This window comes from Nothobranchius furzeri, chromosome 5, assembly GCF_043380555.1.
Source record: "Nothobranchius furzeri strain GRZ-AD chromosome 5, NfurGRZ-RIMD1, whole genome shotgun sequence".
Classification (NCBI taxonomy): Eukaryota; Metazoa; Chordata; class Actinopteri; order Cyprinodontiformes; family Nothobranchiidae; genus Nothobranchius; species Nothobranchius furzeri.
In genome coordinates, this window is record NC_091745.1 from 28888064 (window position 1) to 28914538 (window position 26475).

General features: G+C 42.2%; 1 protein-coding gene across 1 annotated transcript; it reads left to right on the plus strand.

Moving 5' to 3' along the window:
• Nucleotides 1-96: 96 nt before the first annotated feature.
• On the plus strand, nt 97-26475 carry fam83fa (family with sequence similarity 83 member Fa). Its single transcript, XM_015941970.3, has 5 exons — nt 97-718; nt 13417-13584; nt 14728-14849; nt 19352-20133; nt 25453-26475. The coding sequence occupies exons 1-5, from the start codon at nt 245-247 to the stop codon at nt 25500-25502; spliced, it is 1596 nt and encodes a 531-aa protein (XP_015797456.3). The 5' UTR covers nt 97-244; the 3' UTR covers nt 25503-26475.

Consider the following 26475-nt stretch of genomic DNA (forward strand, 5'->3'; position numbering starts at 1 on the left):
CGACTATTTCAGCAGGAATACTAACACGTTCCTGTTGGACTCGAGCCCTGGACGATGAGCCCTAGCTTTATTTATCCACGTAGAAGAAAATTCCATTAAATGAAACTGAGGGTGGTATACGGTTAAAGTGCTGGGAGTCGTTCTGTGGCTCCGCCCCCTAGCGCTACCTGAGCTCCTCGCTCACCTGTCAGTACAGGTAAGGAGTCCGTGGAGAGAGGCAGACGGTGGGAAGCTCAAGTCGGCCATGGCGGAGTCCCAGCTGGTGTGCATGGACAACGAGCACGTTAACGAGAAGGTTCCGGAGTCCAGACCGGAGTTCTACTACAGCGAGGAGCAGCGGGCCGCTCTGGAGCAGCTGCTGCGGAACGGAGACGGAGCCTTCAAGATGCGCCTCCAGCAGGACAACATCAAGGACTTCCTCAGCGCCAGGGAGGTCAAGTCCATCCGGAAAACCTTCCAGGAGTACGACACGGACAGCGACTCGGAGTCGGGAGAGCAGGAGAAACCCAGGGAGGCCTCCAGCGCGGACTCCGGGGTCCACTCCACCTACTGGCCTCAGATGTCCGATGCTGAGGTCCCCTCTCTGGACATCGGCTGGCCCGCCAGCAGCGGCGTGTACAAGGGGGTGACCCGGGTGTCGGTGTACACCCACCCCCCCAAAGAGCCGGGGCCGCACATCAAGGAGGTGGTCCGGAGACTCATCCAGGGATCTCACAAGGTAGATGGCCCAATGTTGATTTTTTGTTTTTTATATTTTAATCTTGGTTATTTTTAATTTATTTATATTTTGTTCTTGTGAAGCGCCTGCTTTTTATCTTGAGAGGCACTATAATAAAATATACCATTTCTCATTCTTCTTACACTCATGATAATAACTTGTATTTCAAAAAAGTCCATCCTTGTCAAAAAAGAAAACAAAAGAAGAAAGAAATTTAGCAAAGTAGAAATAAACTATATAAAGGCCCATATTTGTGTTTGTAGGTGAAAATTAACATCTTGTAGTTTTTATTTATCTTGTTTTCAAGTATAAACACATTTATAAGAATAAATATGAATTCAACACTTTTTTGTATTTTTCTCAGATCTCCACCAATTCTGGTTTTAAGGTTTTTTCTAGTTGTCAAAGAATGGGGTCAGAGTCGGAATAATATTTAGCAGGGTCTTAATCAGCCAAGTGAAACAAAAAAATCTGATTTCATTCATTAATCTATGACTATGGGCATGCTGTTGCCAAGCAACAATTTAAATAATCTGATGTTTTTTCTGGTCCATTAACTCGCCATCTTTAAGCGGTAACTAACAACTGCAACAACATCTTACATGTGAAAGTTAATCATAAATGGCAAAAACGTTTGTTTAAATAAGAATATTTAAGGACAAAAATCTGAATCAACTTAAATCCGCAGCATCAGTTCAGATCCTCAGGATCCATCAAAACCGTAATCTGTGTTTTTGTGACAAATGCACTAACATGCGTGTCTACCAAACAGATTAGACACTGTTTGCTAAAGTTAAATCATTTCCCCGTAACTGGGTCAGGTTGATCTGATAGCAAATTAAAATCAGACCTGCTTGGCCCTCAGCTGGTATCAAAACTCTGAAACAAACTCAGCTATTGGCTGCAGCCGATCATATGACCAACGGAAACAAGGTTCCTCAGGCTGACAGAAATTACTGTCACTCAAATGTCTTCCAGTAACAGGTGATGGTTTTGGCTGAAGTTTTGTTTTTTAAATCCACATAAACAGACAATAGTTTGCCTTATTGAAAAAATATATATAAGACACAGACAAATAATAAAATGCTCAGTCAACAGTTAATTAAATTAATATTAAGCTGAACCATACCTGTCTTTTGCCTTTTGGCAAGAACGCTGGTTTGTTTATAAAGTAGCTAAGAACATTCACCATAAACTTGAGTGTAGTTTGAAGATTGCTGGGGATGATTATTAATAATTATTTATACATAAGTATTCGTTCATTTGACATTTCAGAATCAGAATCGTGCTTTATTGCCAAGTGAGTGAGAATCTCACATTAGGAATTTGCTTTGGTGGAATGGTGCAAACCTACAAGTGAAAAATAGGATGTATCAAAACAAGATTATGAATAATAAAAATAAGAAAGTGATTATTGCCCTAAAAGTAAAATTATCTACTATGAGTTTATTCATGTTTGATATCAACCTAAAGTTAATAGTAGGTTAGCTAAAGGATGCGGTGCAAAGGGGTTCAAATGAAAGCAACTGGACTTTGTTGGTTTTTTAAATGTGTTTTGCTTTTCATTCCAGGAGATTTGTCAATTCTGACAGCAATATGGGAGGGTCAAACTTATAAGATGTAGCTGTCATTTGTTGCTTAATGAGATGATACTACCTATGAATACCCCTTCTCCCTACTCCCTGGGAGTCGTTAAGCTTTATTGTGTGTGGGTGGTTGTTTTACCTTGTACCTTAGCTTATCTGCCAGAGATGGTGTGTGTGTGTGAGTGGGGGGGACGATTAATTGCATTTGCAATTTAATTGCAATGTGACAAAAGGACATTTTCAAATTGCAAAAGCTGAGATTTCACTGGCAGTGAGTGGTTAGCACAATGCTAATATACATAGAAAAACCTATAGGGATGCTAATACTAATATCGCCGATTACATTATTAGAAATTATGAATTAGGAACGTGCCAAATTATTACATTTGGAGTCTAACACAATATAAAAACTGCCATCAATCAAATAAGCACAGACAGGTATTTTAGTAAAGCTAGAAAACTGTAAGGGACTTTAACTCCACTGAGTTTTGGCTAGCAGCTATGAATGTAATTGAACTACGGAAGCTCTGCATGGACAAGACACCAAAAACTCTAAACACAAAAGACTTCAATAAATGGGACACACTTCTTTCCTGCTAATAAATGATCACAATTTATGCTAATACCTATGCTCCTTCAAGGGATGTGCTCCTGGCTGCAAAGCATTGCACCTTCACATACAAAATTTTGTCTTTACTTGTGAGTGTTTTTGTATGTGGAGACAAATAAACTTGTTGATATGATATGTAGATAAATATGTAGATACATAACCTTGTTTATATTCAGTACAAGTTACATAGGGTTTTTTTTTTTGTTGTTGCTTCCATTAGTTGAAAAATATGAGAAAAGCCGCTTGAGACAAATAATCGTGAATTAAATTGCAATCGCAGTATTGAAGAACAAAATCGCTATTCGATTATTTTCCTAAATCATTCAGCCCTAGTGGAAAGGCAGCGGTCCAGGAGGGTACATATCTGGTCTGGAGTCAGTTTTGTCTTCTCATTTGAGGAATCATCTTGTTCCAGCCATTTCCTAACCACTTCCACTGCTTCAACTGTGGGTACACATGTGAAGAATGAATTGACATCAAAAGAGACAATGGTTTCACCTTGAGCCAGTTTGAGATTTTGAACTTTCCTAGCAAAATCCACCAAATTCCGTATGAGATGTTGGGTTTTTCCAACATCACATACAGGGGTATTCCTTAGTAGTCTTAGCTTGTTAAGCAACAATAGGCAGCTAGAGTTTATAAGCTTGACATTAACGTATTCCAGTCAGACATGACAAAGCTCCTCAGATGAGAAGCAAAGCATCATCAAGAAACCAAACAAGTCCAGTTACCTTCGTTTGAACCCTTTTGGATGACCATGACCTGGATGACTGAGAACCTTCACCAGCATAAAGCATGCCGATTACTGGTTGGATGGAACAGATTTCCCAGCATGTCACTCTTTTCTGAAATGTTGAAAATTAAACTAAATGAAGCTTACCACCAGCTCAGTGGCCTAGTGGTAGAGTGTCCGCGCGGAGACTGGGAGGTCGGGGTTTGATTCCGGATCGGGCCATACCAACGACCTTAAAAAATTGGACCCAAAGCCTCCCTGCTTGACACTCGGCTTTAAGGGGTTGGATTGGGGGTTAAACCACCAAATGGTTCCTGAGCGCAGCCACCGCTGCACCTCACCGCTCCCCTCCATGGGGATGGGTCAAATGTGGAGATGAATTTCACCATTGTGTGATGATGACTATGGAACTTTTAAATAAACCAGACAGATTATTTTCATTCACAGTTGGAATGTTATTAATGAAATGAAAAATTAATGTATTTAATAAAATTGGAGTCTAGTTTTAAGTTAGCATTGTTTAATAGAACCTGACTGAATAAGGAAGTGGAGTGGAGCCATTTAATAACAGTTTAAAACATACTACATGGTAATTGTGCATACTGGACATGCACACGGGGATGATGGATCTATGCTTGTAAAATTGTCCACTTCAGGTTTTTATAAGTGTTGGCGACATATGCACAACATCTCTGGCTAAAACAACGCTTCTGCCTTTTGGTGATAATGATTTTGCCTGGCTATGTTCGGTATGTAAATATCTCTACTACACTGATTTTGTTTAAAGATGACCTCCATGGGTTCTCAGCATTAGCATACAAGGTGGCTCTGGAGGCTAAACGGTCCAGCCTGGTTCTAGCAGGGTGTACCTAATAAAGTGACTGCTGCGTGCATGAAGAGGACAGCGACTCGAGTCAAGAGAAATAAATTCTTGATTTTATGAACTTGTGGAGGTTTTGCTCTCCTGAATAGTTTGATGTCACTGTTTGGTCTGGATCAGTCAGACAAGGAAAACAGCTCTTTACTGAGCTGAAAAGATTTTTGCCTTTTTTATATCTGAACTTGACCCCTGACCACCCCAGGGTGGAGTCAAACACTGTTTCCATCATTTGAGAAGAAGTGGAGGTGGTTGAGGAATACAAACACCTTGGAGTTCACCTGGACAACAGACTGGACTGGAGAAAGAACAGCGAAGCTGTTTACAAGAAGGGACACAGCAGACTGCACTTCTTGAGGATGCTTAGGTCCTTCAATGTCTGTAGCAAGATGCTGCAGATCTTCTACAAGTCTGTTGTTGAGAGTGTAATCTCTTCAGCCATCGTCTGTTGGGGTAGCAGCATCAGAAGCAGGGACCTGAAAAGGCTCAACAGCCTAATAACAAAGGCTGGTTCTGTTCTGGGGACGACTGGAACCACTGAAGAAGAAGAAGAAAATATCATTTCTATAGCGCCTCTCAAGATAAAAATCACGAGGCGCTTCACAACAATAAAAACAAAAAATATAAAAAATTGTAAAAATATAAAAAAAACACTTAGAAAATGTTTAAAAATATATTTAAAAGCAAGAATAAGTTATTGCGATTTAAAAGAAAAAATGTTAAGAAAGAGAGAGAGAGTGAACAGGAAAGAGGAAAATCAGTGGATCCTGAGGAAGGTGGAATAGGTGGGGAGAGCAGAATAAAGAGAGAGAGGTGAAGAAGGTCATACAAAAGCCAGCTTGAACAAGTGAGTCTTCAGCTGCTTTTTAAAGGAGACCACTGAGTCCACTGATCTCAGGCTCGGGGGAGAGAGGTCCAGAGTCTGGGGGCCACAGCAGCAGATGATCTGTCACCTTTGACCTTTAGCCTGGTGCTGCACAACCAGTAGGCTTTGATCACTGGACCTCAGGGACCTGCTGGGGGTGTAGGGACTAAGAAGATCACCAATGTAAGATGGTGCTTGTCCATGTAAGGCCCTATAGACCAGAACCAGGATCTTGAAATGAACCCTGAAGTTGACTGGCAGCCAGTGAAGCTGGAGGAGAAGCGGGGTGATGTGGGTGTGTTTGGAGGACTTGGTCAGAAGCCAAGCACAGGCGTTCTGAACCACCTGTAGACGGTTCAGGGAGGTTCTGCTGAGACACGTGAAAAGAGAGTTACAGTAGTCTAAGCGTGAGGAGATGAAGGTGTGGAGAACTGTCTCAAGTTCAGAGCGGGACAGAATGGGACTCAGCTTAGCAACATTCCTGAGATGGAAGAAGGAAGAGCCAACAAGAGAATTGACATGAGAATCCAGGGTGAGAGCTGGGTCAAAGGTCACGCCAAGATTCCTGACGGAAGGTATGGTGTGGGAAGCAAGCTGACCAAGAGAGTCTCTGACTTTGGGAACCAGCTTGTCTGGGGCACAGATGAGGATCTCAGTCTTATCTTCATTCAGCTGAAGAAAGCTCCCACCATCCAGGTTTTGATAGAGTCTAAGCATAAAGATGGTAGGAGATTCCTTTGAAGGAGCTCAGGATATGCTGAAGAGGAAGCAGATAGAGGAGGAAGAGCAGAGGCCCCAGCACAGAACCTTGTGGGACACCATGGGTAAGAGAGGCGGTGGAGGACCTAAACTTGGAGATGGCCACAGAAAAGGAGCACTCAGAGAGATAAGAGGAGCACCACTCCAGAGCAGATCCTGATAGGCCTACCCAGTCTTTCATCCTCTCCAGTAGCAGGTGATGGTCAACAGTGTCAAAGGCTGCAGTCAGGTCCAGCAGGACCAGAACAGAACAGTCCCCTGCATCACTGTGAGTCAGAAGGTCATTAGAGACCCTAAGAAGAGCTGTTTCAGTAGAATGAGCTCTACAAAAACCTGACTGGAAGCTATCATAGATGTTATGTTTATCAAGAGCAGCTGTGAGTTGTTTAGCCACAACCTTTTCCAAGATCTTGGAGATGAACGGAAGTTTAGAGATGGGTCTGAAGCTGCTATGGAGAGAGAGGTCGAGACTCGGTTTTTTAAGAAGCGGGTGGATTACAGCGTTCTTAAAGTAAGCAGGGACCTGACCAGAGACCAGAGAAGCATTAATTATAGAGAGCACGCTGGGACCGATGGACAGAAAAGCACTTTTAAACAAAGATGAGGGTAAGATGTGGAGGGGGCCTGCAGAGGTCTTCATAGAGTTAACTAGTTTGGTTAACTCAGGCAAAGAAACAGGAGCAAAGCTATCTAGGATGATGCGCCTGGTTGGAGTCGGGAGAGGCGGCGATAAGGCTGAAGGAGAGATGCTAGATCTAACCTTATTGACTTTGTCCACAAAGAAAGACAGAAAGTTCTCACAGTCTGCAACAGAGTGGATGGAGGCTGTAGGAGAGGCAGGAGAGAAGATGCTGCTGATGGTGTTAAACAGCACCTTGGGGTTCCCTTTGCTCTGGGACACCAGGTTGGAGAAATAGGAAACCCTAGTGTCTCTGACTGCAGAGTTAAAGGATGTCAGAAGATCCTTTAGGTGCAGCAGATGGATGTGGTGATGGGTTTTCTTCCACAAACGCTCAATTTTTCTGCATTGGCGCTTCAGGCTGCGAAGGCTGTCATTAAACCAGGGAGTAGGGTTCACTGCAGGAACTGATCTGGTTCTGACAGGACAGATGTTGTCCAGAATGGAGAGGCAGTGCTCGTTAAACTGAGAAGTTAAGGAATCTGGGTCGTTATCAGAAGAACAGGGTGGATCAAAAGCAGCAGAAAAATTGCTAGCTGTGCTCTCATTAAGGAAACGAGAACCAACCATACGGCGAGCAGGAGGTGGGGACGCAGAAACTGACAAGTTAAAGAAAATGCAATGGTGATCTGAAATATAAACGTCCTCAGGACAAACACTGTCAGCATTTAGACTCAGGGTAAAAACAACGTGTGCCCCCTGGTGTGTGGGGGGGCCAGAAACATGCTGGGTAAAGCTGAAGGAGTCCATAAGGCTGGAGAAATTCATGGCAAAGAGATCGGAGGGATCATCAACATGGATGTTAAAATCACCAACAATCACCAGTCTGGACAGCTTCACAGTGGAGGATAGAAAGTCACTAAACTCCTGAAGGAAAGAACTGTTTGGACCAGGTGGACGATAAACCACAGCACAGTAGAACGGGTCCTTATGCCCGATTTTAATCAGCTGCAGTTCAAAGGAAGCAAAGTGACCAGAGGTTGAAGAGCTACATGGAAGATGGTCTCTGAAAACAACAGCTAGGCCTCCACCATGACCAGAACCCCGTGGCTGGCTAAGAAAAGAATAACCACTCGGGCAGAGTTCAATCAGACCAGAATAATCAGATGTTTGCTGCCAAACTTCAGTCAGAAACAGAAAATCCAGGTTTTTAGAGAGAATTGGATCATTGAGCAGGAAGGACTTATTGTTAACAGAGCGGGTAATTAATAGAGCCATGCTAAGTGAGGTGGAGGATTCAGAAACTACAGAAACAGCTGGAGTTAGTGGACGTAAATTAGCAGGGTTAGATCCACGGTGTTTATAAAAACCACTTATGGAGGGAACAGGAGGAGAAACCACTGAGGAATGAGGATAAAAGTGGAAGAGATAATGCAAAGAAGGATTCTCCAGAGAATCAAGAACATGATGGACAACCCTGAGCATTCTCTTCACAAGACTGTCCGACAACGGAAGAGTGTCTTCAGTCAGAGGCTTCTTCATTTTGGCTGCAACACTGACCGCTACTGGAGATCCTTCCTGCCAACAGCCATTGTAATATACAACAACTCTTTGATGACTTGATTATTATTATTATTATTCTGAGCTACTACAGCAATCAGTTTCCCTCTGGGATTAATAAAGTATTTTTGAATTGAATTGAATTGAATTGAATGGTGCCTAATTAGCCAGCTAGCAGTGGATTAGAGGCGTTAGACTGACTCATAAGGTAGGGTTGGGGAAGCATCATGGTAAGGGTGGGCCAAGACGTCAACCATTTCAATAAGTCCTCTTCCATGTAGAGCCTAATTTTCATCTTTCAAACAACGATCTTTCTGAAATGTTTCTATGTGGTCCTTTCCCATCTCAGTTTTCTGAGTTTTGTAACAAGTGTTGAATTTCCAGTTTTAATCTCTAAAAATACTCAGGTGTGTATTTGGAGGATCACAGGGTTAGGGTTAGCCTAACCCTAAACATGCAAAGCCTTCCAGTAACGACGCTGAAACAGGAGAATTATTCAAACAGGTTGGAGTAATAAATAAAGACAAGAGTCATGTGCAAGTCGGAACAAGCTGAGCCACCTGTGGTGCAGGTGAGATTCACATCAGGACATGCAACAGAAAGATTAAACCTCCCCCCTTGGCTTCATGTCAGTTTTTAAAAAGCTGCAGCTCTGTGTTTCCACTCAGAGCTTTCCAGCACTCCGATTGGCTGACGTCACGGGTGTGCACACCTGTGACTGAGCTGATGAGCTGCTTATGATAAAGTGATCTGACGTGACACAGCAGCTCATTATATCTGCAGGACTATAATTTGACTCATAAATTAGTTCTGTAGGTTTATTATTCTTTTACAGACATGTAGCGGCAGTGGCTGATCAGCCAATCAGACGCTTTGGTTCATCCCCTGAAGGGCGAACATATCAACCACTTAGAAAAGCCTGGAAGAGACATGAAAGAGTGTGTTCACGCTGCGATATGCCAAAGTTCAGATTATAGCTTTTATACACACACACACACACACTCACACACGCACGCACACACACACACACACACACACACACACACGCTTCAGTCTGTAGCTTGTAAATGATTTTTTAAATGTAGAGGATGCCCTGTCTGAGGTATACCCGGTGAATTTAGTCCCAGAACTAAAAGTCTAACTAGCAAAAGTCTCTTTATTTCACACAGCCAGTCGTTTATTATAAAACAGATTTAAATGTTCTGATGATTGTGGGTTTGCCACATCGGAGCGTTGAGCTGCTGCTCCTCGTCTCAGATACACACCTTAGAAGGTTTTCCTTCTGCACAAACTCACCAGCACGTGTCTGAGCAGCAGAACGCATCGGTCAGACCTGATGTTGTAACATGGCGTGTCTGTTGGTTTAGCCTGGACAGACTTTAATGAAACTCAGAAATCAGCGTGCGAACGTTTACACTTGATTCATGTTTGGAGTCAACCTGATTAAAGATCATAGACGTCACTTATATTTTTGTTCAGAGTCATCTCCTCCCACCAGGAAGTGAAGGCTCTTTTAAATGGGTCTTATCTCCTCCATCATCACTCCTCTGTGTGCATTCTGTGTTTGAGTTTCTGTCTCACAGGTCATAAAAGCTTACCGGTTAAATACGGAGCTAAACGTTGTGTTTGAGGTTCTGAATCTCCTCTTACGTGGCGTTCCTCAGGGAATCTGCAACAGGGTCCCAGAATCCTCCTCATTCATCAAGGCAGTGATGATAAGAAAAGTCTCTTAAAATGGGACTTTTTTCATTTAGTGGTTTCCAGTAAAACTCTTTTAAATACAAACTAATGCAGAAGAAAACTCTTAAGAGTAAAATTTTTTTTCAATTCAATTCAATTCAAGTTTATTTATATAGCGCCAAATCACGACAAGAGTCGTCTCAAGGCACTTCACATAATAAACATTCCAATTCACAGTTCATTAAGCCAATCAGAAATAATGTTTCCTATATAAGGAACCCAGCAAATTGCATCAAGTCACTGACTAGTGTCAGTGACTATACAGCAATCCTCATACTAAGCAAGCATGCAGCGACAGTGGAGAGGAAAACTCCCTTTTAACAGGAAGAAACCTCCAGAGAATCCTGGCTCAGTATAAGCAGCCATCCTCCACAACTCACTGGGGATCGAGAAGACAGAGCAGGCAGACACACACACACACACACACACACACACACACGCACGCACGCACGCACGCACGCACGCACGCACACACACACACACACACGGACAAGTAATGTCTTAGTAAATATTCTATTTGGTGAGAGATAAACTTTATTGTATTCATCCTAGTGGATCTATAATTAAACGGGCAAACTAGTAGTAGCACATCCAACGTCAATGAAAGCAAAAAGTTATTATCAGGAGAGGGAGAATGTTTTAGTGGTTAGCAGCAGTGTGCTAGTCGATGGCTCCCTCCATGAGGCCACCACAGCTCAGCAGAACATCATTGTAGCTTCTTCTGGGGAGAAAAACACTTACAGAGAAAATAAAGTTAACAGCTGAAATTGCAAAAAATAGTACAGTTAAAGAGCAGACTGTAGAAGAAAGCAGTAGAGTGTGGAAAGTGGTCAGTGTGTCCTCCAGCAGTCTAAGCCTATAGCAGCATAACTACAGAGATAACTCTGGATAACCTATCCTATTTAGATGGAGGCATGTTGGAGTCAGGGCAAGGGAGAGCCGTCTTTACCGACTGTATACTCCACCTCCCTCTACTCCCCCACTTGTTCAGATTTAGGCTAACATCAAATTTTAACCATAGGCCCTATCAAATAAAAATGTTTTAAGCCTATTCTTAAAAGTAGACAAAGTGTCTGCCTCACGGACTAAAGCTGGGAGCTGGTTCCACAGGAGAGGAGCCTGATAAATAAAAGATCTGCCTCCCATCCTAATTTTAGATATTCTTGGAACCACCAGTAGACCTGCAGTCTGAGAGCGAAGTGCTCGGTTAGGAACATATGGAACAATCAGATCACTGATGTATGATGGAGCTTGATTATTAAGAGCTTTATATGTGAGAAGAAGGATCTTAAAATCTATTCTGAATTTAACAGGTAGCCAATGTAGGGAAGCTAAGACAGGAGAGATATGATCTCTCTTTTTAATTCTCATCAGAACTCTAGCTGCAGCATTTTGGACAAGCTGAAGACTTTTAACTACATTCATTTTTACTGTATGTCTTACATACATTTTACTCCGCAATCTCAAACTTCAGTTATTTTTTATACGAACTGTTGTTTTCTGCACCTGCTGATTGTGTCGTGCCTCTCTATGAATCGGCTTCAGTTCCTTTCTGAGACATCTAACTTCAGGCTTTTAAAACCTCTCTGTGCTTTAATCAGCCTGCTGGTGATACGTTTTATGTCTGTATTTTACTTCTAGAAACTTCAGATCTACGGGTTCCTGCAGAACCGGTGTTTTTCATAACCATAGGTGTCCAAGTCCACTTCTTTGTGCATTGTAATGCTAGGAATAGAAAAAAGATGCTTTTGTGACCATTTTAACATGAATGGGAATCTTCTCAGTTAAACCAGGATTATACTGTTGGATCGGTTCTGTTAGAACCTCATTGTGACTCACGGTTGAACTTCATGAGCTCCTTTGTTTCTGTTTTTTTCCACATTCTCTTTATTGAGTCAGTTTATGTGTTGGAATTTCCTGAAGCTGCATCGTGTTTATTGTTTGTGTCATTTAAACTTCAGTTTGACAGAAAAACCTGTTCCAGTTCAGTTGGCTCGGGTCCAAAAGCATCGGACAGAACGAGAGATGGAAAATGGAACTCTCAGAAACCCAAAGAATCAGTGAAACCCTTAGAACACCTGTCCTGGTCCTTTATGAATCTGATCTCAGACTTGAAATGATTACCAGAACATGTGATTCATAACCGTTACTGGGCCTTGTCCAGAAGGCTTTTAAAGGCACCTTTAATCACCCTGGAAGACTAGTTCTTCCACACAACCAGCCTGCAGGAAATATTGGGTCATGCAGATTTTACAAGTTCTAATGAATTCCTGCCAGAGTTCAAAGATTAAATGGAAGAGTAGATTAAATGTAACCTGGCTAGCTGTTTTGGATTTGTTAACATCGCATTTAGGAGCTCATCACTTTATCTCATTTGCTAAAGACTTTTATTTTGATAGTTTCGTATCAGTTTCCACTTCCTCCTTTCATCTTCATTTTTGCATCTTAGCAGCAAAATTTTTTTTGTTTACATTCATGTCAGTCTTCTAATGGATGGTGTGTGTGTGTGTGTGTGTGTGTGGGGGGGGGGGGGGGTCAGTATTAAATGCTTAACAGATATTTTTAAGAACTCCTAAAAACTGTTTTATTTTGTGTTTGTGATTTCAGGGGAACTCATTTTGTTTCTACTCAGTGAAACAGTTACGATTAAAATAACAGTTACTATAAATAAAAACACAATATAAATAATGTTATTTAAAAACTGTTATAAACATCCTTTCTGGGCTGCAGCTCCAACAATATTCTCTTTAACCTTTTCCATCTCAGAGATGCTCTTTAACCTCATTTTGACAAAGTTTTCTGAAATACAACAAAAGCTCTAATCGGTCCTTGGCCAGAAGCTGATGTAAAAACAAAATAAAAAAACACAATTTACAGACAAACCATGAATCTGCAGCCACTCAGTTATTTATTTATCATCTTTATTTAATTGTGGATCACAATGCATTTTGTTCCGTTGATAAAATAACATGAGGGCGTTTAAATATAAAAATCCCAGATGTACGATGTTTACCTGGGGTTTTAGGTGTAATCTGATTACCAGAAAAAACACAAAATTAGCAGCTTATTCTGTCTAAAAGCTTTATATCTGACAGATGTTCTGTTGGGTTGGATTCACAGAAGCTTTGGGGATTTGCTACATTTCCTTTATATTTTGGTTTATTTCTTAGTTTTTATGTGAAATAAGTTTAAACTCATTTGTGTGCTTTCAGTGTAGCCTGCATCATAAACATCAGTTACTTTTATGGAAATGCTTGTTGAAGTTGCTCTGCTGGTTCTGTCTTTGGCTGTAGTCCTGAGGACGTGTTCAGGTCTAACTCTTGACCCGTGTGTCTCGTGTGTTTTCCAGGTGGTGGCCATCATCATGGACCTCCTGACCGACCAGCAGATCCTCCAAGACCTGCTGGATGCCTCGTCGCGCCGCGGAGTGGCTGTCTACGTTGTGCTAGAGGCCCGGGGAATTCCTCACTTCCTGGATATGTGCTCCCGGCTGCAGATTAACGGCATGCATCTGCGGGTGAGCAAACATGACAGAACGCTTCAGGAGGGAGGAGGCTCTCTGCAAACAAAGAACAGGCAAACACGGAAAAAACGGCTTCTAGAACAAGTCCTCTTTGTTGTTTCCCGTTTTAAACAGCAGGAGATTCTTAAAGTCTAATCCAGTTATAACACGACCTGTTGATCATGATGGTTTGGAAAAGGTTTTCCAGTCTGCTCCAGTGTTAGTGAAACTTTACCATGAAAACCAGAGAAGCTCCAGTTTGCTCCTTCTCGGCTTCACTCAGAAACATAATCAGGTTTTTCTCTTTTACTGATGATTCTTTAGCAAAACAATAAAAATATCCCTATTTCAATTTTTCACGGGGTGCAGAAAGACAATAATCTACTTGGTAACTAATTTTTTCATGACCCACTTTGCAGGTTTTAGTGAAAATCTTTTCTAGTAAAGCCCGGTTAAACCTCAGCCTAGTCTTCGTACTTTAAACCATGTAGTAAAAGTTTCCGGTGCAGTCCGTGTAAACGTGAATGATTAAAATACTGCATAAACTAACATAACCACAGAGCTATGCTGCATTCGTCTCTGAAGGCTGGTGTTTCCAGATGTAGGTTTAATTTGAAATCTTTAGAAATGAGGGTAAATATTTCCTTTATTAAATAAAGATCATGCAGGATTGTACAACTGAAAGATGAGACCTTCCCAAAGATCAGCTCTGAGTGTGAAAGGTTTCTCGGAGGTGGAGGAACGCAGCCGATGAGGAAGCAGCAGCTCTCTGAGCCGCTGTCATCCTATCTCACCGGGACACAATAGCCGTCCTCATCTTCTGGAAGCAAACCGCTTCTCTGTGGTCCGACTCACTGCTCTCGGCGGTGTCGGTTACACCCTGAAAGGCCTCGTCAGAGCTCTGGGCTCTGTTACTCTTACTTCTTACAAACCAACATTCATAGCTCCTGAGAATAGACCCAGAGAGAGTAACCTAACGCGACACCTCCTCTGCGGTTCTCCACCCAGTTTGTCCACACGAGCAGCGAAAGGCCTCGCCCTCTTGTTTTGTCAGCTCAGTGTGACTCGGCGGCCTGTTGTTCCTGCAGCATTTACTTAGGATGACTGGAGCGATGTTAAACCATTTGAATTGTGTAAATAAATGGGCATTTCTTCCAGAACCTGCGTGTGCGGACGGTGAGAGGTGCCGGGCTCGCCCTCTCCTTTGGAAAGCTGCCTGGTTCCATGTGCTCCAAATACATGCTGGTGGATGGAGAAAAGGTCATGTTCGGGTCCTACAGGTGACTATTATGGCATCAGACCCGTGTCACAACCCGTGCACGCGGATTGGGTCCACATCGCGAGTGTGAACGGGACTCGCGAGTGAAAATATACATAGCGAGAGGTCATTTGTGCACTGAGAGGGAGCAAACTGTGTCTGTGAGCGCACAAGGATGTGCACAAGTGACAAACCTGCGTGCGCGCGTTGCCAACGAGCACACGGCAGAGGAAAACGTGCGCGCTCGGCAGCCTCTGCGTGCTCGGCAGCCTCTGTGCGCGCTCGGTTTCTGACTCCGCTCGCTCGGCTGTGAAGGGGTTTTGGCACTCTGGAGGCGTGGCCTGTGGCAGATCTTCTCTGTCCTCTGATTGGTTAGTTTACCCCGCACTTTACCCTCTACCTCATTGGCCCATTGGCTTCCTGTCGGAGTAACCAAAGTAAGGATTTACTAAAGCGAGTTAGTGAACAGAAAATGGCCAGTGAGGACTCTCCACCACACAGGAGAGACCCAGTGAAAGCAGAAAAACAGTAGGCTTTGTAGGCAGCACCACACCCTGAGCCCAGGTGCCTCCAAGGCTGCTTAACGAGCTGCCTACAACAGAAGAAAAACACAATTAAACACAAATGAAAACCCAATGAGATGGTGGGGGCATCACAACACGTTCAGGACTTGAGATGGCCATTTTCTGTTCACTAACTTGCTTTAGTAAATCCTTACTTTTGTTAAATAAATCAGTTGTTGAACCCCCACTCATCTGTTTGGTCTCCTTTCTTATTACAGCCCACCACTTCCAGTCTGGGTTGTAACAATCTGCAGACAGATTTCTGAGTATCTCCTCCTTTGGTACACAGATCCTCACTGAGCCATGTACTGTGAACAAATAGTTTCTCCATGATATTATCCAGCAAGGTCCCGTTTTTGTCAAAACAAGGGTGAGGTAATGAAAAAATAGAAATATGTCATTAAATTAACATTTAAATTATTTATATGCATCATTAAAATAAAAAAAACATGTTTTGAAATATATAAAGTGCACCAAACTTGACTCAGTCCATTCAACAATTCTAATGGACAATTATGTAACTCATCAATTAATTATTTGAAAGGAGAATTTGTCAATTAAATGCTGAAAAAAATAAACAATACATTAATGAGGCAAGAACTTTTTCAACTTGAACATACCTACACCCACAAGTCTATTTTTACCTGGAGTCTCCTCTCAAGAGTGGCTGAAGTAATATTACAACTTTGACAGAATACAAATTCTCTCTCTCTCTCTCTCTCTCTCTCTCTCTCTCTCTCTCTCTCTCTCTCTCTCTCTCTCTCTCTCTCTCTCTCTCTCTCTCTCTCTCTCTCTCTCTCTCTCTCTCTCTCTCTCTCTCTCTCTCTCTCTCTCTCTCTCTCTCTCTCTCTCTCTCTCTCTCTCTCTCTCTCTCTCTCTCTCTCTCTCTCTCTCTCTCTCTCTCTCTCTCTCTCTCTCTCTCTCTCTCTCTGGAAGCCCCACTCTAAGGGAGTTTGCAGTGTATTAGTGAGTCATATATTGTACAACCACAGTCATAATGTTTTCAATCAGTAGTTTTATTTCAGTATGTATTTTTCCAGTATCACAAAAAATATAATTTTATATGGTTAAAACCATCTAGCTTATGTGCACTTTTTAAAACACTGCCCAGCAAACATTCGGACGTTTAATGACAGTTGAACAGTCACAACTGTAAAATAATATCACAGGAATTAGGAAAAAATAACACAACACCTACTCTATTTTCCTTGCCTGGACTCGAACCTGGATCCTCCGGGCAGAGAGTCACACACTCTCCCAGCTGAGCTAAGACAGCAACTACTGGATATCAGATTTATTTATATAGATATAACTCTCATCATTTTGGTCCGACAGGAAGCCAATGGGCCAATGAGGTAGAGAGTAAAGTGCGGGCAAAACTAACCAATCAGAGAACAGAGAAGATCTGCTACAGGCCACGCCTCCAGAGTGCCAAAACCCCTTCACAGCCGAGCGAGCGGAGTCAGAAACCGAGCGCGCAGAGAGGCTGCCGCGCGTGCATGTTTTCCTCTGCCGTGTGCTCGTGGGCAACGCGCGCACGCAGGTTTGTCACTTGTGCACATCCTTGTGTGCTCACAGACACAGTTTGCTCCCTCTCAGTGCACAAATGACCTCTCGCCATGTATATTTTCACTTGCGAGTCCCGTTCACACGAGCGATGTGGACCCAATCCGCGTACACAGGTTGTGGCACGGGTCTGACGCCATAGACTATCCAGCTGGTCCGAGGGCCCTCAGCGGGGTCCTAAAACTGTTTTCTTGTCAAAGAAGTAAAGATAATTTAAAATGAATGAGTCATTTAAGTGTTTAATGCAACAAAATAAACAGTGACCTAATAAAACATTTAAATTAAAGCTTAAAAGATGGTGACATGAATCATCCTAAGATGATTTTGAAATATTTGTTATGAGTGAAATAAGAAAGATGATATAAAAAGATCCGGGCGTAATGTCAGCCATTACAAAACACTTTGGTATAATTGCATAAAAATGTTTCTGCTTCAGCGTCCAGATGTTTTGAATACTTCAGCTTCATATCTTTATCCGGCTTTGTGTTGGATTCAATTCATCCTCAAAAAGTGAAGTTTAAGTGCTGATCATTGTTTACCAAGTCCTCATTCATGCAAAGACAAGTCCTATGCTTTGAATGTTGAGTCCTAAACAAGTAACTTGGCCAAGTTTGTAATATAATTGTAAAGTAATAAGACTTAAATAAATCCATTATTCTTTCTTAAACAGTTTTTATTTGACAAACGAACCCTGGAGGATGTGGTTCCTGCATTCATAAAAGGATGAGTGGCACCTGCCCAGACTGCGACTAAAGTGTGTGGGATTCCTTAAGAGTGTACGGAGATTTAGGGAGGAGCCGAAGGCAAACATTAAGGAGAGCTGTAGGCAAACAGCACACAGAGATCCAAGTGGTCCAAACGGACCCGATTCAGGTCAAAAGGACAGAATCCAGAAGCATGTTTTCTGAGACCACATTTGATCTCATTCAGTCAAAGTTGAGTGAAGATATGAGTCTGAAATTATTCCCAACGTCTGTTTGCTGGAGCAGGAAAGTTTTCATGTTGTTTTTGGAACAGCTGATAAAAGAAGGGAGAAAGAAACATAATAATGTTTTATATAACGCTTCTCAAGATGAAAATCACGAGGCGCTTCACAAGAACACCAGAAAATATCATAAAAAGAGAATTAAATAAAAGACTTGACGTTGTTTTTGTGAATCCCGCTGTAACAAACACAGGAAGGGTTAGCAGCTGAAGGATTTGCTGTGGCGTGATAAACAGGAAACGACTGGAGTTCCTATAAAGTTTGCTTCTTGTTAACGCGTCAACATCTGGAGGATGAACCTGCTGTTGTTGATCAGCCGGATGAAAAAATGCTACGAGAACTTTAAACATTTTCTCACCTGTTAATAATGATAATCCTCATCATCAGCTTTAGTCCGGTGTTCTTGACCCACGCAGTCGGGTTGGAGATGAAACCTCCTAAACAAACCAGGCTTCGCAGGAGTTTAACGAAGCCCACGCCAGACTGAAACCCGACCAAGTGATGAGGACTGAAACGTAAAAAGGAACTTTGCCAGTTTTTGAAACTTTTGATTTCAACATTTTCTATTTGTTTTCTGGACACAACAAAAAGAGCTTGTAGTTTCAGTCATTTTCATTTTTGTTTATATTTAAAAACAGTTATTCGATTTGTGTTGCTGTCCGACCCAACACGGCTAACTTTACAGACGGAGGCAGAAAGAGTCCAAACCGGAACTGCTCCCATCCCATCAGCGGTCATCAGCTCAAATCCAAACAGGTTCAGATGATTTTCTTGGTCTGGTTCTGATCAGGAAACTCTGACCAGAAGTTTTCTGTCCCTGCAGAGCGGATGCTCGCTATGTGGTTTAACATCCACATCTTCTAACGCTGGTTTGTAAATATTTATTTGCCATAAGGCAGAGTTAGTAATGTCCTTCTTTAATGCCTTTTTAACACAAACAAACAAAACTCGTGTTTCTTTTTTACTGTCACAGCTGGTAATGTTTAAACTTGTATGTGGATTCATTGTTTTGAATTTAAACTCTACTTGCAGCTCTAAATGATAACAAGAACTATTCAGTCTACAATGAAATGATCAGTGTCAACAGGATGTTGTCCATTTTGCAGCCATGCACTTATTTTACTATTATTTCTGAATGAGCTGCACTTCTGCCCTTCAGAAGCTACATTCAGGTGTTTGCTGGGTTTTAAAGTGTTGAAGCACAGAATGAGGGCAAAACACACGGTACCAGAAAATAGACCTGCTTTGTTTCCTTTACTCGGCCCGGATCAGTGTCTGCTGTGATAACGTGCACTAGCTCAAATGAATGATCCCATTCAGACATTTTTACACCAGCGTAATTGTAGTGTGGGTGGAAACTGTGTTTAGTGGCACCAGAGATTTGATTGAGTCTCCTGTTCTTTCCTGCAGCTTCACTTGGAGTTCTTCTCGTCTGGACCGGAACACGATCACTGTGATGTCTGGTCAGACTGTGGACTTCTTTGACAGCGACTTCAGGGAGTTGTACGCTGTGTCTGATCAGGTCGACCTCTATCGGGAGTTCAGCATCACCAAGCCGCCCCTTCCTACTCCAGTTCTGAAGCCAAAGGTGGAGCACATCCGGCCTTTGCCCGTCTCTATGTCCCGCTTCCAGGTATCAGTTGGGGATTCCAAACAAATAGACCTGAAGGTACCTGCACACAAGTACCACAATCCAAAGTATTCTCTGGTGTTTGGGAATAGTATGGGCCTGACGGGCTCCTTACAGGATCTTTCAACTCATAAGGACTCAATGCTGAATGGGATAAATGAGAGAAATGGCTTCCAGAACAGCTTTCTACATACCAACAAAGAGAAGGCGGAGCGGGTCTCCCCTTCAAGTCCAGTTTTTTCTGCAGAGCAGGAGGATGAGGAGGGGAAAGGAGGCCAGAAGAAGAACCAGGCAGGTGGCTTAAAGAGACAGCGCAGCTCCTTCAGGCACTTCCTGAAAGGCAGAGGAGCCAACCACAACACAGAAACTATAGAGGAGGGCGTGGCCACTCCTCAGAGCCCCACCCCCACTTGTAAAATGCCCGAGACCAAAGGCATTACAGGAACTGACCTGGAGGACTCGTTTGAGAAACCAGGACCGCTGAAATCCAAACCCAGGAAACCGTCAAAGCTCCTTCAGAAAAGCGTCTCTCTGCAGACCATCAACCTGGGAGACGAGGATGGTACGTGGTCCAAAACCCTTATTATAACTGAGTTATAACTACAGATAGTTATAAATAGTTATGTAGATGTTTGAGGGGTCAGCATAAAAGGTAAATATATTTTTATTTATCACTTCAGTTTCAGGTTGACCTTTAGAAATGAGATTTTCACAAAAACACCTAATTTTGTGTGCAATTTAAATAAAAATCTATTTATTAAACATTTTATGAGAAAATAAATGAGTGATTAAAAACAAAACAATAAATAAATACTCAGAGATTTTGAATAAAAGTCAGGATCTGTTCAAAACCTAAAACTGAAAAAGGGATGCGTTTACAGTTAAATGATCTCCTTGATTATGTAAAATACATGATGATCAAAGATCACTGAAGGTGAATAAACTTTATGTGTGTACCACCTTTCACAGATAAAAGCACACAGTGCACAGGAGTGAGGCCTAAAACGTTTTATGGCCACGGATAATAACAGGAAGAACTTTTTCTGCTGTGAAGTCCTTATTTTTCATTTCTAAAATGAAAACATTAATAAAAGTAAAATAAATGAACCTAAATTAAATAGTTTTCTAAAGCTGTGATGCTTCATCATGAATTTGTTAAAGCCAAATAAGAGTTTTAAGTTTAAAGTGGAGGAGGTGTTAGCAAGGCCGGATTAACCATATGGGCAACTGGGCAATTGCCCAGGCCCCACGGACTCTAAAGGGCCCAGGGCAGCAAGGGCACGAGCAAATTACTGTATCTGTAATCTCCCGCTTTATATTAAACTAGGGTGACCGTACGTCCTCTTTTCCCCGGACATGTCCACTTTTCACTCTCTGTCTGGGCGTCCGGACTCGGGGGGGGGGGGGGGGGGGGGGGGGGTGTACTGATGAAAATGTCCGGCTTTTCATCCAGGAGCAGGGGTCGAATTATGGGGAGCTGGATATCCTACACATCCAGGGGAGCCGGAAAAAAGTTTTCTACCTATATTACATCATTTATGGACTCTTCTGAGCAGAGAGCACAGAGAGCGGCACAGCGCTGATCGTTGTTGCGCAGCGCTCCAGGCTGCTGCTTCCAGCGCACGGTCCATTCTCAAAGTGGCGCAACCAAAAAACTATAATTAGCACACGATCGTTCATGTCCGCACATGTTCTCTATTTTCTGTCTTATTTGTGCCTGAAGCGCTCTGCTGCTGAGGAGCTCATCACCTGTGCTGCGGTGATTTCACCTCACTGACGCATCGAAACGCGCTCTCTGCTTTGCGGTCAGGAGATCCCTTTGATCTGCTCAGAAATAACTGATGAGGTGAAAAAGTAAGAATCCAGGCAGCAGATTTTCTGGAGAGTTTAGAGGAGATGCAGGAAGATGAGAGACAGACAGGACAGGAAATAGTCAAGTCAAGTCAACTTTATTTATATAGAACTTTATAACAGCATAAAAGCTGACCAAAGTGCTTAACAAGACAAAACGAACAGAGGTTCCCTAAAAATTCTAAAAACAAGATAAAAAGTTCATCACAAGGTAAAAACATGATAAAACAAACATATCAAACGGACATAAAAGCTACTAAAAACAGATGCATGCTCAAACTGAATTAAAAGCAACTGAGAACAGATGAGTCTTTAAAAGTGATTTAAAACCGGACAGTGATGAAACCATCCTAATCTGAATCGGGAGTGCATTCCACAACCTTGGAGCTGCTACTGAGAATGCTCTATCACCCCTGAGCTTTCCCTTTGTTCTCGGCACCTCCAGGAGAAACTGGTCGGCTGACCTCAGTGACCGAGACGGGGAGAAAGTTCCTAAAAGTTCACACAGATACTGCGGAGCAAGGCCATGTACAGCTCTAAAAGCCAATAATAAAAGAACCTTGTACTGGACCCTATAAACCACAGGCAGCCAGTGCAGCGAAGATAAAATTGGGGTAATGTGCTCCCTCTTTCTCGAACCCGTCAATAGGCGTGCTGCTGCATTTTGCACCATTTGAAGACGGGAGAGGTGAGACTGAGGAAGACCAAGGTACAGTGCGTTGCAATAGTCTAGACGCGATGTAATTAACGCGTGAATCACCGTCTCAAAGTCATGACTTGAGAGCAGACGCTTAACCTTGGCGATCCTCCTTAACTGATAAAAACTGGCTTTGGTGACGGCACTGATTTGCTTTTCCAGAAGCAGATCACTGTCAAGCCGGACTCCCAGACTGGTCGCTACAGGTTTCAAAAACAGGGCTAGTGGACCAAGGTCAGCAGAACATGGCCCACTGGACACACTAGGACTAAAAAGCATGACCTCAGTCTTGTTAATATTAAAATGTAAAAAATTTGCAGACATCCAGGTTTTAACCTCATCGAGGCAGTTTAGAAGAGGATCCAAAGAATTGGGTAGGCCACGTTTAATGGGAATATAAACCTGGGTGTCGTCTGCATATAGATGTAAAGAACATCCATGTTTTGTAAAAATAGAACCCAGAGGTAGCAAATACAGAGACAGCAATAACGAACCCAGTACCGATCCTTGTGGGACCCCGCAAACTAGAGGTGAGGAAGATGACGTGAAGCCACCTAATGACACACAAAACAACCTCTCAGCCAAATAGGACTTAAACCAGTCCAAAGCAACTCCTCGAATCCCAACAGACTCTGCTAACCATGAAATCAGGAGACTGTGATCCACGGTGTCAAAGGCAGCAGACAAATCCAACTGTACCAGAACCACAAAATCACCAGAGTCAGTAGCTAAAAGAATGTCGTTTAAGACCCTGAGCAATGCAGTCTCTGTGCTACGTCCCTTCTTAAAACCTGACTGGAATTTTTCACAAATATCATTTGCATGCAAAAACTCCGTCAATTGCAAATACACCACTTTTTACAGAACCTTTGAAAGGAATGGAAGTTTTGAAATAGGACTGTAATTAGACACAGTAGAGGGGTCAAGACTGGGCTTCTTAAGTAGTGGCTGAACAACAGCATGCTTCCATAAATAAAAACAAGAAAACACAACAAAAAGTAAAATGTAGGTAGATTTATCTCCACTACACGTTTTTTCCTGTATAAAACAGTAAGTTACACACATGTAATATTTATACATCTGATACAATTCAGATCACCTTCAACACTCAGTCACACACCCAGGGCCGTTTCAAGACATATTGGGGGCCAAGGCTAAATTATTTCTCTCCCCCCCACCCCACCCCCCACCCCCCATAGCTGGGCTCCCCAGAAGCCTCTGTGTAATTCCTACCCTCTCCAGGAGTATTAGTTATACAGTGTTTATAAAAGCCCCTCAGACATTACTGACATGTTCTAATATTATCAGATGAAAACTAAATTATCAGACATGCTGTCTCATCTGCTGCTTTTCTAAACTTGCTAAAAGTAACAAAACCATGTGAAAGCCACTATTTGTGGATTCTCTGAAAGTTTCCATGGAGTGTGGGACAACTTATTTTATCATTGATCCTATCGTCTAATCTCACAGCTGAAACAAGCATCCTTAATAATCTGTGCACGGGAAGCATACCGATGCTGTAGTAAAACAAAAGGTATAATAATTTATTATTAATAAAACCTTGTTGCAGCACTAAAGCAAAAAAATTGCAATAAATATGCTAAATATTTACATATGAATTGTTTTAGAGCCCTTTTATTGGCAGAATCTGATATTAATTTAGTTCTTACAAAAATGGGTCCCAACATGGTTTGTGTGGCGTTGCCATAGTGTGACGTCATAGGCACAGATCCCCTGTCCTCTTGTTTGGAAATGGAAATATGGTCACCCTATTAAACAAACTGTCCACCCGGGCTTTTGCGCTGCACAGAGACGCTTCGCTGCCTATGACTGAACGTCAGTTGAGAGTCAGTCTCATCCAGACTGACCAATGAAGAGAGGGCCTCAAGTTAAGATCCTCTCCTCATTGGTCAGTCCACACAAGGTGGGTCAAAGGTTACCCTGAGCGGGTTACGTGATGTCAGGCATTCAAGTATTGAGTATATTTACTGCATATTACAGTAAAATATTCTGTATGTGACCATATTATGGTGATCCTTGGGTCGTGATGATGGGGCCCTTGAATATTGTTGCCCAGGGTACAACGAAGTCTTAATCTGGCCCTGGGTGTTAGAGCCATACTTGCTGCTGCACGGCACTGCATGTAGAGTGTAGAGTGTTCCACTAGGGGGCGCAGTACATCAGACCAGATAGAGAGCTGGGTTTGTGGGAACAACCAAAACAAGCATGGCATCAGTAAAAGAGCTCACTAACTGGTTAATTTTGAGATCACGACAGGAAAAAGTCAGCAGCAGTATCGTAGTTTCAAAGACCTCTAAACCGGAGACAGAGTCATCATGGTGAGTGTGTCTCACTCGTTTTGTCAACTCCACCTACTGGTTACTCATATATTGTGTATTGTTCAGACGTGCTGCGTTAAATTCAGCGAACACACACAAAAGACACTTCAAATCGACACAAGTAACGCATGTCAGCCATTTTAAACACACAGTCGTGTCAGTAAACAGCAAGTATATCACAACCCTTTGAGTAGCAGGGCTAATTAGGTGCTTGATCTATAGATTTTTGTATGTTTTGAAAACATTAGTTTATTCTTATGTAGCCTGTTTACAACACACCATAAAGGACGTCATCAGAAACATGAACGCTAACCTAAAGCTACCGTCAGGCTGGTTGGCGTTCACCCTCAGAGACATCACAGATTCTTATTCTGCAGCCAGCCACTAGGGGGCATGCCACTCCTTTCAGCTTCTACTTCTGTGTGTCGCATTGATGTTTAGTTGTGTTTTTAACTCATTAACTGCCAATTTGCATTTTTTTTACTGTGTGGGCGTCGGACGAGCCCCCACACCGTGAGAACAAACATTTCAGCTCTAAAGCTGATCTTCATCCGCTTACGTCACACGTCACATGATCAGGAAGCAGAAAATCCATGTGTTAGGAGATCGTTTTGGGCCGCTGCTGTAAAAAAAAAGTGAGGCGCGAACCGGAAAAGCTTCTGCCGATCACAATTTGACAACGGATTACGAAAGAACGGATAATGCTAGAAACGGGCGGATTCTTCCTGATGTAAGAGGTGAGTCTCCGCTTTGTTTTGGTTGTTTTGGCGTCGACATCATCCTAGCACGCAACGTTCTGTGAGTCTAAAAAAAAACAGTAAAAACACTGAAAAACGCTGGCAGCGAAGGGCTTTTCTGATCAGGAAACGGCCGGCAGTGAATGAGTTAATGGTTGCAGCTAGACAACTATATAGATTAGTAGAGCTGTCTGGGTTTAGATAAAAAAATGAAGGTAGAAACTTTAGCTTTCACACTTTTCTTTTTTTTGTTTCAGGAGTAAGAAGTCGCCGGCGGCAATCAAAGAAAAACTGCATCCAGTCCTGAGATTACCACACAGAATCTCTCATGTTTACTCAAACAGCTGATTGTAACCTGCTGATGTCATTAATGAGTCAGCTGACCTTGAGCAGCAGTGTGTTTTTGTGAAAAAGCCGTATGTGGATCTAAACCTTGCAGCCAAACATTGTGACAGCTGAGATTTTACTGCCAATGTTTTCATTTTCTAGGTTTTGTATTAAATTATTTGACTGTTGACTGTTTTTCTACCTTATGTTATGAACCCAAGCAGCAGACAGGTGTGTTACATCATCACAGGCCTTTTAGTGTGGTTACTATGGGAACAGGAAAAGTGATCAGTTGTGTCCCTGAGTGTCGCCTTACAGAGGAGCTCTGAGTGTGTTTAATAGGCTGTGAATAATCGATGAGAAGTGTGTGTGTACTCACACACATACACACACGTGTTTGATGGAACAGAAACTGAAGAAATTACTTTTGTTTTTGGGATTAAAACTCAGATTAATGATATTGGACGAAAACAAGTGAGACTTTTACGAACATGTTGCAGGAACTGGTTCGTGAGACGCGTTTGTTTCTAATCTGCTTGTTTTTATTTTTGTTTCTGTGACAAAAGGCATCTACATCCTCGAGAGTGGTAATTTAATTAATTGAGTGTTAATTGAACTGAATGTCTTTAACACCTTAATGGGATTCTAACACTGAACTTAAACACCATTTCTGTAGAATCACATTTATTTACTCTGTCTGTTTGCATCAGTCTGAAGAATAAAAGGAAATAATTTTGTTTATTTAAATGTGTTTGCATAGAACTTTTTAAAATACCTTTCTCTGTCTTCTGGTTGCCTGTTTAAAAACACACATTTTGAATCATTTTTTAAGTATTTCTTTTAAAAGCAAAGTTGTTTTTTTTTAATTGTTTTTTTAGACAACAACAGGATGAAATCCCCACTTTGTGAACATTCAGACTGGGAATAATTCAATAAATAATCGTTTCTCTGTG